Source organism: Schistocerca serialis, chromosome 9 (assembly GCF_023864345.2).
Source record: "Schistocerca serialis cubense isolate TAMUIC-IGC-003099 chromosome 9, iqSchSeri2.2, whole genome shotgun sequence".
Classification (NCBI taxonomy): Eukaryota; Metazoa; Arthropoda; class Insecta; order Orthoptera; family Acrididae; genus Schistocerca; species Schistocerca serialis.
The window spans coordinates 478,714,833-478,727,898 of NC_064646.1; the positions used below are offsets into that span (position 1 = coordinate 478,714,833).

A 13,066-nucleotide genomic window follows, 5' to 3' on the forward strand; every position below is an offset into this window, starting at 1 on the left:
AGTACTTCAGAAATGTGACAAATTTAAAGGTGATTAGTGGGACGATGATACTGCCGCAAATGTGAAGGAGAAGAAGGAGACCTATAACAAGCGGCTTATGAGCAGAAATACTGATGACAGAAGTAGGTACCTAAGACTGAGGGGAGAGGCAATGAAAGCAGAAATTAGAGCAAAAATTGGTACGTGGGACTTTAAACGTGAAGAAATTAGCAACTGCATAGGAAGTTGAAAGACCAAAGGAGCATAGGAGACAATAAAACAACTAAGAACAAACCACAGAAGTAGTATAATCTTACAACTGATCAGCTTATGTAGGTGGAAGACATACTATGAATAACACAGGATTGCGACGTATTTTTGTTAATAACACTGTACAGGCAAATCCAGCAATTCAGACTTGTTCAATGACGTACGTGACTCGTGTAAAAAGCAAAATTTTTCGATTGTTTTTAAGAACGCTTTCATACAGCTACATATCAGTTTTTCATAGAACGTTTTCCCGGAAGTTGCAACCAGATTGTATGTATTTGAGGCCAAACTGGGTCTCCCACCCCTCTCTCCTGACCCACCACGTAGAGAGTTACAGTATACCCGGGGTAGAGAGATGCTCGACTTGTCAGACAGCAGTCGCTGTGGCGGGCAGCGCGAGACAGTGGCTGCTGGGGCTGACACTGGCCAACAGTGAACGGTGGTATTTATTGCCCCGTATGTCTTATATTAAACCAAGTACTTACATGTGTCTTCTTTCCAAAGTAGCACTTAGTTAAAATAATTAATGTATCAAAAATTACTGTATATTCCATGGTTTTTGACGGCATGACATCACATGTTAATAGTGCAGTGATAGTGTAGTAAGTAGGTGTTTATTGTTAGATATTGAAGTAATTAATCTGCGAAATGTCTCGTACGTGGCGGGGGTCATGCTTTCTAGTACATACAGAAAACTTCATGACGTACTTAGTTATTCCCTGTTTTTAAGACACTATGGTGTCACATATTAATAATATTACAGCAGTGATGTAGCAAAAGTTTATTTATTTAAATGTAGCCTTGTGAAAGGTTAATTGTAATTATGTGTCTTTAATATTCTGACACAGAACTCTGACTTATCTCTGCTGTTGACGATGTTTTAACTCAACCCTGTGGTGAACAAAACAAGAAAGATATGACACACACATAGACTCAGGGGAAGCTTGTTTCTTGTCAGGTCTGACAGAAAGTGAGAGGGGAGGGACTGCAGTACTTGGCGTTTAAACTGTTAGCAACGCTTATCTGCAAAGTGATGCATGTATTTTCGTTGCTGAACATGTAGGCATTGGCCAGTTGATGCTGGTTTGCTACGGCGGAATACGCCCTACCTGAGTGCTTCATTTCGTAGCAGTACCTTTTCTGCCAACCACCAAGTACGTCATGTCAAAGACGATTTCACGTACATATATCTTAAACATTACAAATATTTCTATCACTCTCGCCGAGATGGTCTGTTGCAGCCTTCTCTGCTTTGTTGTTCGCAGCCAGGCAATAGGTGGCAACTGCTGCCTCTCAACGAACTGCAACCCGCGCAGACGTAGCACTGAGTGAGTTCGAGGCACTTTATACATTGAAAGCACAGCTGAGTAACTCGTAATTCAAATCGTTGAAATGGATCTAAGCACTATGGGACTTAACATGTGAGGTCATAAGTCCACTAGACTTAGAACTACTTAAACCTAACTAACCTAAGGACATCACACACATCCATGCCTGAGGCAGGATTCGAACCTGCGACTATATCAGCAGCGTGGTTCCGTACTGAAGCGCCTAGAACCGCTCGGCCACAGCAGCCGGCTATCTCGTAATCTGGGTGTCTATTTGTAGCAGTGTGTTAATTGTTATGTATGCCATACTTAAGCATGTATTTCGTTGAAGGTTCCATTGTTGCAATGTTATCGCAACAGTCACATTGGATCTTTCCTGTCATTCAAGTAACACTTGTACTTTAGTTCAGTCATTGAATACCGGTGTCTACAATGGAAAACGGTTTCCTGTCGTTTCCCTAAAACAGCTCTGTGTGTGCGTATGTTGATCCATTAACAATTTCCTTTCCCATTCTTGTTCAGTTCAAAATGTAATGACTTCGAGGTCGACATGCACGACGCGTTTGGCTATAGCCTAAATCATACATGGGTAAGCAATGTCCTCTCAGTATCCTTTCTTCAAGGAGAGAAAACCTCATAATTTTGCTATGACATTGCACACTAAATGTTGTTCTCATTTTAACACGCACAGTAGTGATGTATGAAGGTCTCAGCAGGGCCTTCGGTATTTCTGCTAGGTGTTTCCACCAGGCTAACCTCACAAAGATGATGACCATAATTCGCAAAAATCAAATTTATAGACAATGTTATGTTAGGTAATGAATATATTTGAGACTTACACCTTGTTGTTGTTGTGGTCTTCAGTCCTGAGACTGGTTTGATGCAGCTCTCCATGCTACTCTATCCTGTGCAAGCTTTTTCATCTCCCAGTACCTACTGCAACCTACATCCTTCTGAATCTGCTTAGTGTATTCATCTCTTGGTCTCCCTCTACGATTTTTACCCTCCACGCTGCCCTCCAATACTAAATTGGTGATCCCTTGATGCCTCAGAACATGTCCTACCAATCGACCCCTTCTTCTGGTCAAGTTGTGCCACAAACTTCTCTTCTCCCCAATCCTATTCAATACTTCCTCATTAGTTACACCTTATTGGACAAAAATGTCCGCCATTTTATATGAATAGTGGACCATCATTAATTTAGTCACACACTACATATGCATCATGTCCTACACCACAAACTTCCTTAATATGTACCGCCATTTTGCCTAATATAGCACGATATCATTAATTCAGCCACACACTGGTCTCTGATAAGTCTCATACCATACATTACGTCATTATTCGCATCCATTTAGTATAATATGCTCTGACGTTAGTAATTTATAATGTTATTGAGTCTTACCTCGTAATATTCATCACCATTTTGCTGGGACCTTCATAGTGTAGTGAATTGACATTAACATAATGTGACGCAAAGTAGCTTTCATGTGATGTTGATGGCAGTGGGGCAAAATTCACGTGATTGAGATTACAAAAATATTGTGGAATGATAGATAATATCGTGATAATGTGGGAAAATAAATAAAACAGTTTTAAATTGTGGAATAATACGAACAACAAGTAAATAATGTGGGAAAATAGACAAAACTGTGGAAAATATGGAAAAAAGCGAAGAATATTGAAAAATGAGAGTACTTACATATCTACCTGTCAGTGATCTCTGCTGTTACCTGGAATGACGAAAATCAAGAAATATTAAATTTAATTTTTTATTACTTTTACCTACTCGTTAGACCTCAGGTGACACTGCTTAGCATAATTACAACAAATCAATTTCTTATGAATAAAAAACTACACCATGTTCATCTCCCCATGGTGCAGAGCTCATCCACTCAAGTGCTCCAGATGTAAAAGATGAGAAAGTGGGAGGGGTTTGGAAACAATTGATGCACGGGCTGAGGAGGAGAGGGTGAGTGGCGGATGATGGGTGGTGGAGGACTGATCATTTCCTGAGGGGAAGGAGATTAGAGTCGGACTGACCCTGAATACAAATAGCACATGTTTAACCTAATGAAGATCTTATCTGTACTAATGACAATTTAGATGAGTCTCCAAAGACACGCCCATAGCTACAGTCAACCTACCAGCGACAGGATTCATACTGCAAAAAATACAAGCATTCACTACTGGAAAAAAACGTTCTACGTATACAGTCTTTGTGGGTTGGTTAAACTCCTCTGCCAAAACACAGGTTCTTCGCTCTAGTGATATCTAGGCCATATCAGTGAGTTTGGCATGTCTCAAAATCATCCGCTTTAATGTCACTTGTTAAAAAGAAACCTCAGCCTTAGCTCGAGAATGAATTAAGCTATGCTCAAAAGAAAGGAACCTTTCTTTCTCTCATCTAATGGGCTATGTGTTTGATATGCCCCCTTCCCATTCGAAAATTCGGAGCTGCATTCAAGTTGGCTGCTTTCAAAATAGCCACGAGATTTGGGCTTCAGTCATCTCACCGCACTTGACCTTTCATTTCTGTTTGCCTACATTTTTTTTTCGTTTTAGCTGAATGGTTATGGTTACACACCTATGGACCACTATATATTACAAGTACAGTAGAGTCTCCATAGTTCGAGGTGAACGGGACTGGAACCACCTCGAACTATCTAAAATTTGGACTATCGAAATTTAAATGGGAAATGAAAAATTATAATATTGTAAGTAATACAGGTCAAAATATGAACTTTATTAAAATAAAAGTATTTACACATGCATTTGCATCGGCAGAATAACAATAATCATTTATTTAGACAAGTAATAGTGAAGTGTCTTTTTTGGCGAAGCTGCAACGTTTCCTCGCGGCAATGTCACGCCACCGTTTCAGGAGCAGTAGGTCAGTTGCTGTCGCCTCAGGCTGTTGTTCCACGTAGCATATGGCGGCCTCGAGAGCAGCGTAGCCATCGGTGTGACTCGTCATCGGTGCAGCCTCTGCCACGTCACCCTCGTCACTCTCAAACTGCGATGGAATGTTGACCGTGTCAATTACAGAAGAGTCTGCCACTTCCATCTGTTCGTCCGAATTTAACCACTCGCCTACTTCCACCTCCTCTGCCTCTTCACACCCTGGCAATCTTCTGATTAAATTACACAAGGGTTGATCGTCCTCATCTGCTGAATCTTCAGTTTCTGTGTCTGGCATACTTTCCTGTAGAATTTTCCTCCATGACTTAGAAATTGTGTCTGACTTTATTTCGCTCCAAGATTCGCTAATCCAGTACACGACGTCCTTCAGAGTCACTTTCTTCAAAGCTCCTACAATGCTTTCGTTGTCTTCGAAATGAAGGATTGAATGTAGCAGTCGCCGTCGATAATTTTTTTTTTAGACATTCCAGAGCGCCCTGATCCATGGGCTGAATGAGACAGGTAACGTTTGATGGGAAAAACAAGGCGCGGATACCGTCGCACTGCACTTGAATGTGAGGAAGCATTATCCATGAGCAAAATTGCTTTGCATGGCAGTCCCCTTTCTTTTAAAAAATTCTTTCAGTCAGGTACAAGTGAGTTAAAAAAACCAGTTCTTGAAGATTTTCTGATTCATCCAGGCTTTATTCTGATGTGTATAGGCAACCGGAAGAGCTGAGATGGATACATTCTTGAATGCTCTTGGCTTGGCAGACTTCCCAATCACAACTAGTTTTAGTTTGTGGTTTCCAGTTGCATTTGAAGCTGCCATAACTGTGAGCCGATCTTTGCTTTTTTTGTGCCCTAGAGCCCTTTTTTCTTCACACGAAGCAAGTGTTCTCGCTGGTAACATTTTAAAACTTAGCCTAGTTTCGTCGCAGTTATATATTTGTTCATTAGACAAATTTTCGTCATTTATGATTTTCTTAAACTCGACGATAAATTTTGAAACGGCCTGAGCGTCACCAGAGAGTTTTTCTCCACATACGTCTAGTTGACGCACTCCATACCTCTTCTTCCACTTGTCGAGCCAGCCCACACTCGCGGCGAAATTGTCATCTCCTTCTTGCAGCTTTTTTCTGAAAAATAAAGCTTTTTCTGCAAGATTGGGCCAGAAATCGGAGCACCCTTCTGTCTCTGTTGGGTAAACCACATGAACAATACCTCACTTGATGTTTCGAAGTCTGACTTCTTTGTACTTCTTCGACTGAGAGATTCGTGTGAGCATTTCTGTGAAGAAAACTGTTCCAATTTAAGTCGGTTTCGTCGCCAGTCACCAACAGTAACTTCACTGACTCCATATTCAAGAGCAAGGTACTTTATTGTTTCTCCTTTGTCAAGTGGTCTTAGTGCTTCTAATTTTAGATGCAAAGGCACAAATTTCCTCTTTTTTGTTACAGCACTCATCTTTGTAAGGTGTACAACGGAACACAAAGTCAACAAACAAAACGACACACAACACTGTACAGTACACGTACTGGAAACTACAGCAGCGTATGAACTCCCCAGTTTTGATCGGTAACAGCCGGCAGCAGTCGGGGTATTTCGTGCCATACTAACAACATATGTTCGTGCAACAGGGCAGCGAGCTAATCGTCGGTGTTGATTGCATTGTTGTCTGCTTTGTCGCTGAGCTGTACTCTCCCTATCTATCTTTTGCAATGATGTTTTCATTATTTATCATCTCAGTAAAAAAAGAAAGTAGATCGTTGCAGCTTATTCTTTTTTTTAAAAAAAAAAAAAAAAAAAAGAGGCTCGGATTATTGGAAACTCGAACTATCGAGACTCAAACTATTGATACTATACTGTATTATTATTTGGTCTTGTTTATATAGAAATATCCTTGTACTGTGAGGAGTTGTTTCTTATCTCTTATGCTAATGTATTCAACATCTGTGTCTGTTGTAATTTATGTTGGGTTTTGTGAAGACGTTCCTCAAAACTTGAAAGGCCAACATCATCCTGACATTATTTCAATAGACGCAGACATGGATATCTTAAGGATAAGCAAGAATAAATCCGTCCTGTCCTTCAGCAAAACACCACATCATAAAACAACAACAGAAAGGAAATAGCTCTTAAATGTTGAGACGAACTTGCGGAACCACACACTTTTTAAATTATTATTAACAAGCTACAGCAGCTCTTAGCCGCTGGTTTCGTACCAGGCTATTAGATCTTCCCCAAGTCCGCACAGAAATTTCATATTTTCTATGATGTTTTCAAAGAAACATAGTATTCCAGTCAAAAGAAGTTTGCCATTGGTACAAGGGTTGTAAAATACCAGGACTGGACGAAAAGCTGGTTGCTGCCTTCTTGTAATACAGAAATGTGTCTTCAAAAGCTGCTTGAAGAAGACATCGAAGACAAAATACCTGGTCCTGCAGGTTGTGTGCATTGATGATTTCCACAAACAATGCATCTCTACAGACTAGAAATATGACACCTACGAATGAAGAACAGGATTTCGGGTACGTAGTATGAGTTAACCTGCTGAGACATCAAACATTTTAGGCTCCTGTACCGTAATCAGTAGAAACGGGACCCTTACAGGATCACTTTGAATCTCTCTGTCTGAGCGACACTTAAAACCCATTTTCTCAGTAACGGGTAAAGGCATCACGTTGAAATTAAATCAGATACTGAAGTCTACAGAAACTTGGTGGTGTAAAAGACGTAATGTTCTCAGTCAACGCTGTCAAAGGTAAGGCCATTTACAGTGATCAGCCAAAATATTGTGACAATCTGCTTAATAGCTTGTTTGTCCGTCTTTGGAACGAAATACATCCCTCATTCTGAGGGTTATTGATCCTACAGTTTGGTGGTAGGTTTTTGGATGTTCCTGGCGTTAGATGTCTACGTACAGGTCATATAATTCGTGTAAATAAGGGTTTTCTGTTTTGTGTTCACCATAATGGCGCTATTTAGAGACCCAAATAGGTTCCATAGAATTTACATGAGGCGAATTTGGTCGATGACACATTAATGTAAGATCACTATAATACTCCTCAAACCACTGTAGCATAGTCTGTCGCCGAGACACGGACAGTTATACTGCTGAAAAAAGACATCCCCGTCGGGAAAGACACCAAGCATGAAGCGCTGCGTGTTGTTCGCAGCTGTTAACCTGTCTTCGATTACTTCAAAAAAATGGTTCAAATGGTTCTGAGCACTATGGGACTCAACTGCTGAGGTCATTAGTCCCCTAGAACTTAGAACTAGTTAAACCTAACTAACCTAAGGACATCACAAACATCCATGCCCGAGGCAGGATTCGAACCTGCGACCTCGATTACTTCCACAGGCCCCACACATGCGCAGGAGAATGTCTCCCATAGAACAATACTGCTCCCACCAGACAGCGTCAGAGGCGGGCTGCACGTATCGCGCTGCCGCGAACGTCTATGATGATGATGATGATGATGATTATGATTATGATGTTTGGTTTGTGGGGCGCTCAACTGCACGGTTATCAGCGTCCGGACAAATTCCCAACCTTTGCTCAGTCCAATCTCGCCACTTTCATGAATGATGATGAAATGACAAGTACTACTCCCAGTAGTCTCTAACATCGTTGACGGTGGTTGTGGAGGCTACCATTGACTTAGTGTAGCATAAATGTGATTCAGCCGAAGAGCTGACACGTTTCCATTGATCGACGGTCGAATCCCTATGGTCCTGTAACTGCTACAATCGTAACTGCAATATCGTTTTGTCACCAAGTGAACACGCAGTGGCGGTCTGCTGTCGAGTTTCTTGTTCAAAAACGTACAATGGTTTGCTCCGAAAGACTTGTGCGTTCTCCAGCATTGTGCTCTTTCGGTAGAGATGCCACAGATCGCCATCTATCCTACTTCAGAGAGCAGACAAGCCTCAGAACCCCGTATTCTGTGAAGAGTCTTGCACGTTCCAACGTTCAACGCCTTGTGGGAGTACCACTGTCATCCTACCTGTTCGCAACATCCACCGTTTGTGTTTCTGACTAGCAGTCATTCCTCGCCAGGTGACGCTTCTATCGCCTGGACGGGCTTATGTGAATAGTAGGTCTGTGGTCATAATGTTCTGTCTAATCAGTGTATTGTCTCTGTAACCGCTGATTTGACATTAGCAAAGGAAAAAATGTCGTAGGGGGCAGGTGGGGTTAATTTGGTGGGCTGTCCTAGACGGCGATGGTGGGTTTCCCAAAGATTACCTTTACAGACAAGATGGAGTAGGTTGGCGTATTGGCACTAACTTCTGCGCAAAATTCTTGCATATTTAATTATTCATGCGAAACCTGACGTACCGTTCCCTGTTAATTCACGAAATTTCAGCAGGAGTTCGGACATCCAGACGACGATTTTTACGGATCAGTATAGCAATTTTCTCGATCTTTTGAATTGCCTCAGTTTTCAATAAACATTCCGTGCACCTCCTTTAACATGACATGAGCTCATGCAACAGTTTTCCTCAGTTTCACAAGAAACTTAAGATTTACTCGTTACCCCATCCGAAAACATTGCGGTTTCAGCCAATGCACTAATGCAAGGACATCAACGGATGACCGCGACAGCAAGACTGAATGACGTACAACAGTTTCCGTCCAGCTGATGGTGGAAGACGCGTAAACCGTATCAAATATGTTCTAACCTGCTACAGCACACTCACTCAGTGCTACCAGCAACATGAGTAAAGTTTTCTTACTCGGACGTCTATTTTTGTTCTGCAATATCGATCTCCAGGCGTTTCAGCTTATCTTCAGCTGTCGGTATGGGACGCCCCTCGTAGAAATTTTTCCCTTCTCCAAATCGTTTGTCAGAATACAGAATCCTGATGTTGGTGGAATTCCTGTCGCTTCAGAGAGCTCCATACAAGTCGCACTACGATCTTCTTCGGTAGCGTGTGCCACCAGTTTCAAACTTCTTTTATCTTTTCACGTTTTTGGCCTTCCGTTCCTGGAATTATCGTCAGTGCTCGTACGACCATCACGAAAACGATTGACCCAACGTGAAACTACTATGGCCCACAGTAAACTCACCACAAACTTCCCGTAACGCGTAGTGTGGATTTCTGTCGGGTTTTTCCAGCGTGAAGTTGCGAAGATACCCAGACACACTACCAGAGACTCCTGCGAGGTCCATTTCTACCTCTCACCTATTTTATGTTAGAATACACAGCGAATAAACGAAAACAGGTGCTTCTTACTCAAGCTATCAACAACATTTGACGTAATTTTCCTTATTGTTGCATCAAAAATCCGCAGTATTGCATTATTTGTGAAATGTCTCTCGTAATTCCCACACCCTGTCCATCAAGATGGTGGAGCAGAAGAGTGACGACCATTCTTCAGTTGAAGGTACGCTGGGGGGGTCAGTGGGACTGCCCATTGTGCTGAAAATGGACCCTGCAGACACAGGAGCTGACTGGACCTCGCAGTGTGTCTAGGACCATGTGGCCGTGACAGAGGGTCAGCTGCCAGTCAGTATGGAGTTATTAATTCCTGGAGACCGCAGTGGCGGCTGCGTCGAAAGTAGGACGTCATTTCATGACCCAGATGTGCTCATGAGGGCTGGCCAACCATGGGGGCTTAAATACCGCTGTCTGGCACAGACTGTGTGGTGAAAATGGTGTTTCTGTGGCGTCTGGAATCGGTTTGTATGGAGACAGTGTTCTAGGTGCAGGTGTTGCCACACAAAAGGAGTTGGATGCCAGAACTGGCACACAGCCCGGGGTTTCTGCGTATAGAGGTCGTCGTCTGCTATTAGTGGATGTGGCAATCCAGTTACTACTCTGGCCTCTGGCAGAGTTACATGCCATTACAATATTAATCAGGTAGCATATGGCTGGTCCTATCAGCTTTTGTCCTATCCTATCAATGTCTGTCCTAAATACACCGAGTGGCATGGATGTTTCTTTTGTTTTACATAGAATTGCAGAGAAGACTTTTTAACTCGGCGCCCACTTCCATTATAGATATCAATACGATTCTTTCTTCTGTCTTCCGATACCCAGTTAGACAGAAACATATTCTCATTCATTTTGTTCCAACACCAAATGTTCCACTGAAGTACAGAAGACGAGAATTTGGCTTCTGTTTCTTTTTAAGAGTCGTCTATTGTTCTGTGCGTATTCATCTGTCTATTTCTCTCTCACTTTATATGAGATAGTAGACATGCGTTATTACTTTCCTTCCTTGAGTCTATCACTTTTACACAGTCATTTCAGTTTCTGTATAGAATAACAAATTTATAAGTATATTCCGTATAGGTATTAATAAATGGAAGAGTTGTACGAATTCCTTTAGTACTACACCTAAATATATTACTTTCTGTTTTCCATATTATTCTGTTTTATTTTGTTAGCATTGGTATTGTATCTTCCTTCCAAGACACTATTCACTCCTTGTAACTGCTATTCGAGGTAGTTAACTGTCTCTGACAGAATAACAAAGCCATATCAAACGTCTCTGATCTTTTCACTAATCTTTAATCGACTTCGCAATTTCTCCTTGGTTTCTGCTCAGTGTTCTAGCTAAATAAAGCTCGGGGTAGTCTATAACGTGCGTCACTCCCTTCTCAACTGCTACTCCTCTTTCATGTCCTTCGGATCTTATAGCTGCAGTCTGGCTTCTGTACAAGTAGAGAATAGCCCTTTCCTCGTGTATTTCAACTTTGCAACCTTCAGAAAGTGTACTCTAGAATGTAGCGTTTTCTGATTCCATGTCCCCTTTTACAGGAAACAAATTCTCCAATGGTTGGCGTGGGAAGAGAGGATGTACGTTCAGGTTCCCGAGTGCCACAGTGGTATGCCGGCCGGTCAGTGCTGGTGACGGGGGCCACCGGCTTCCTGGGATTAACCGTCGTGGAGAAGCTGCTGCGGTCCTGCCCTGAAATTGGCACTATCTACATGCTGGTGCGGCCCAAGCGTGGACAGGTCCCCCAGGAGAGGCTGGAAGCCTATGTGTCCAATGTGGTGAGTGTCCCTGCTGTTTCTGATGTACTACGCAGAAGAGCCAAAACTTTATGAGCACTACCCAATGGAATACCGACGTTTCAGCATTGACTGACGTGGCTTTGTGGAAACATGACGCATTAAAGAAGGTTCAGAGACTGAACACAGACGAATGGAGAATCATTATAGTGAGGATACAGGGCGCAAACGGAGAAATCCAGTGAGGTAATCCATTTCGCCAAAGAGCAGATCGTTATGGCCTGCCTAGGAACAAACGTCTCAGAAACAGCGTAACGTCTGAGGTGTTCACAGTGAATAAAGGTGAAACCAAGAGTAGGCGGCTAACTGTTGGACACCCGTGTCACATCACAGAACCTGGAAGCTGGAGACTTGCCCACTCTGCAAAACAGGATAGGTGGCAATTTATGGCACATCGGTCGACAGAGTACAATGCTGGTGCAAGCAGAAATTCTTCAGAGCACACTTTTAGGGTACATCGTTTAACATGGTACTCTATTGTAGACCGCCACCACGTGTTCCTGTGTCCATCCAGCGAAATGATTGATTACTATTACGATGGGCACAGGGTCATCGAGGTTGCACCGAGAAGCAATGGAAGGTCGTCGCTCAGTTGCATGGCTCACATGTATTGCCGCACCAGGTCGATGGTGAGGGCCAGATACACCACCATGCTGAAGCATGCCTGTTTGTAGAATGTACCGTGCCTCATATGGTGTCTGGTAGGGGCAGCTTTACACTCTGCGGGACGTTCACCTAAACTTCCACGGGATCTTCGGTGGTAAAGTAAATCATAGCGACAGCTGTCGACAACCTGAACATTGCTGCGAACCACGTGGATCACTTCATGCTTGATGTCTTGCCTGGAGTGATGACATCTGCCAGCAATTATATCAAAAAGGTCAGAATCGTGTTACAATGGGGGGATGGGCATCATAGTGAATCCATGTTGATGTCGAGGCCACCCAAGTCGCCAGATATGAATGCAAAGGGACATATATAGGGCACTGTCTGGTGCTAGCTCTGTGCCCACAAAACACTGGCCCATAATTTATAGAAATTACGTTATCTATGCGTAGGTATTTGGTACCACAAATCTTCGGAAACCTACCAAGTATTTGCAGAATCTACCTCACACTGAACTGCTCCTGTACTGCATTCCAAAGGCAAATCAGTACACTATTAAGACGGCTCATCATTGTATGTTGTATAATAGTGTTTGGACACCTGACTCCAAATATGTCAGGATCGTCGTCTCAGAATGATGTATAGGATGAGTGAGTGCTACCAGCTGCTCAGTGATCCAGGAATGAGAAACGTACTATTAACAGCACCAAAAAATTGCAAATGGTAAATTCGCCACAAATTGATAGTGCATTATCCATTTGATATTGGCCCAATTCCTACATCTACCTACACACATGGTCATATGCATGTAGCTTGCGTGGGGATGGTCTGTTTTACCTGTTGTATTACTATCTCCTGGCCTATATTTCGGGACTGGCGCCAGAAGTGATGGTACGAGAGTGAGGTGTTCCCTAAAATGTACAGACGCGATCGACATGTGTGACTGTCGTATG

The 13,066-nt window shown here is 42.6% G+C and overlaps 1 protein-coding gene across 2 annotated transcripts in view; it reads left to right on the plus strand.

The window, feature by feature from the left end:
- LOC126418730 (fatty acyl-CoA reductase 1-like) overlaps window positions 1-13,066 on the plus strand; it is a 498,968-nt gene that overhangs the window by 144,772 nt on the left and 341,130 nt on the right. The window contains exon 1 of one of the 2 annotated variants that reach the window (XM_050085641.1): window positions 11,256-11,489. The exons of the other annotated variant lie outside the window; for it this stretch is intronic. Coding sequence (XP_049941598.1) covers window positions 11,268-11,489 — 222 coding nt within the window. The 5' untranslated portion in view covers window positions 11,256-11,267. Of the gene's footprint in view, window positions 1-11,255; window positions 11,490-13,066 lie in introns of those variants that run through there. 2 annotated transcript variants of the gene reach the window in all.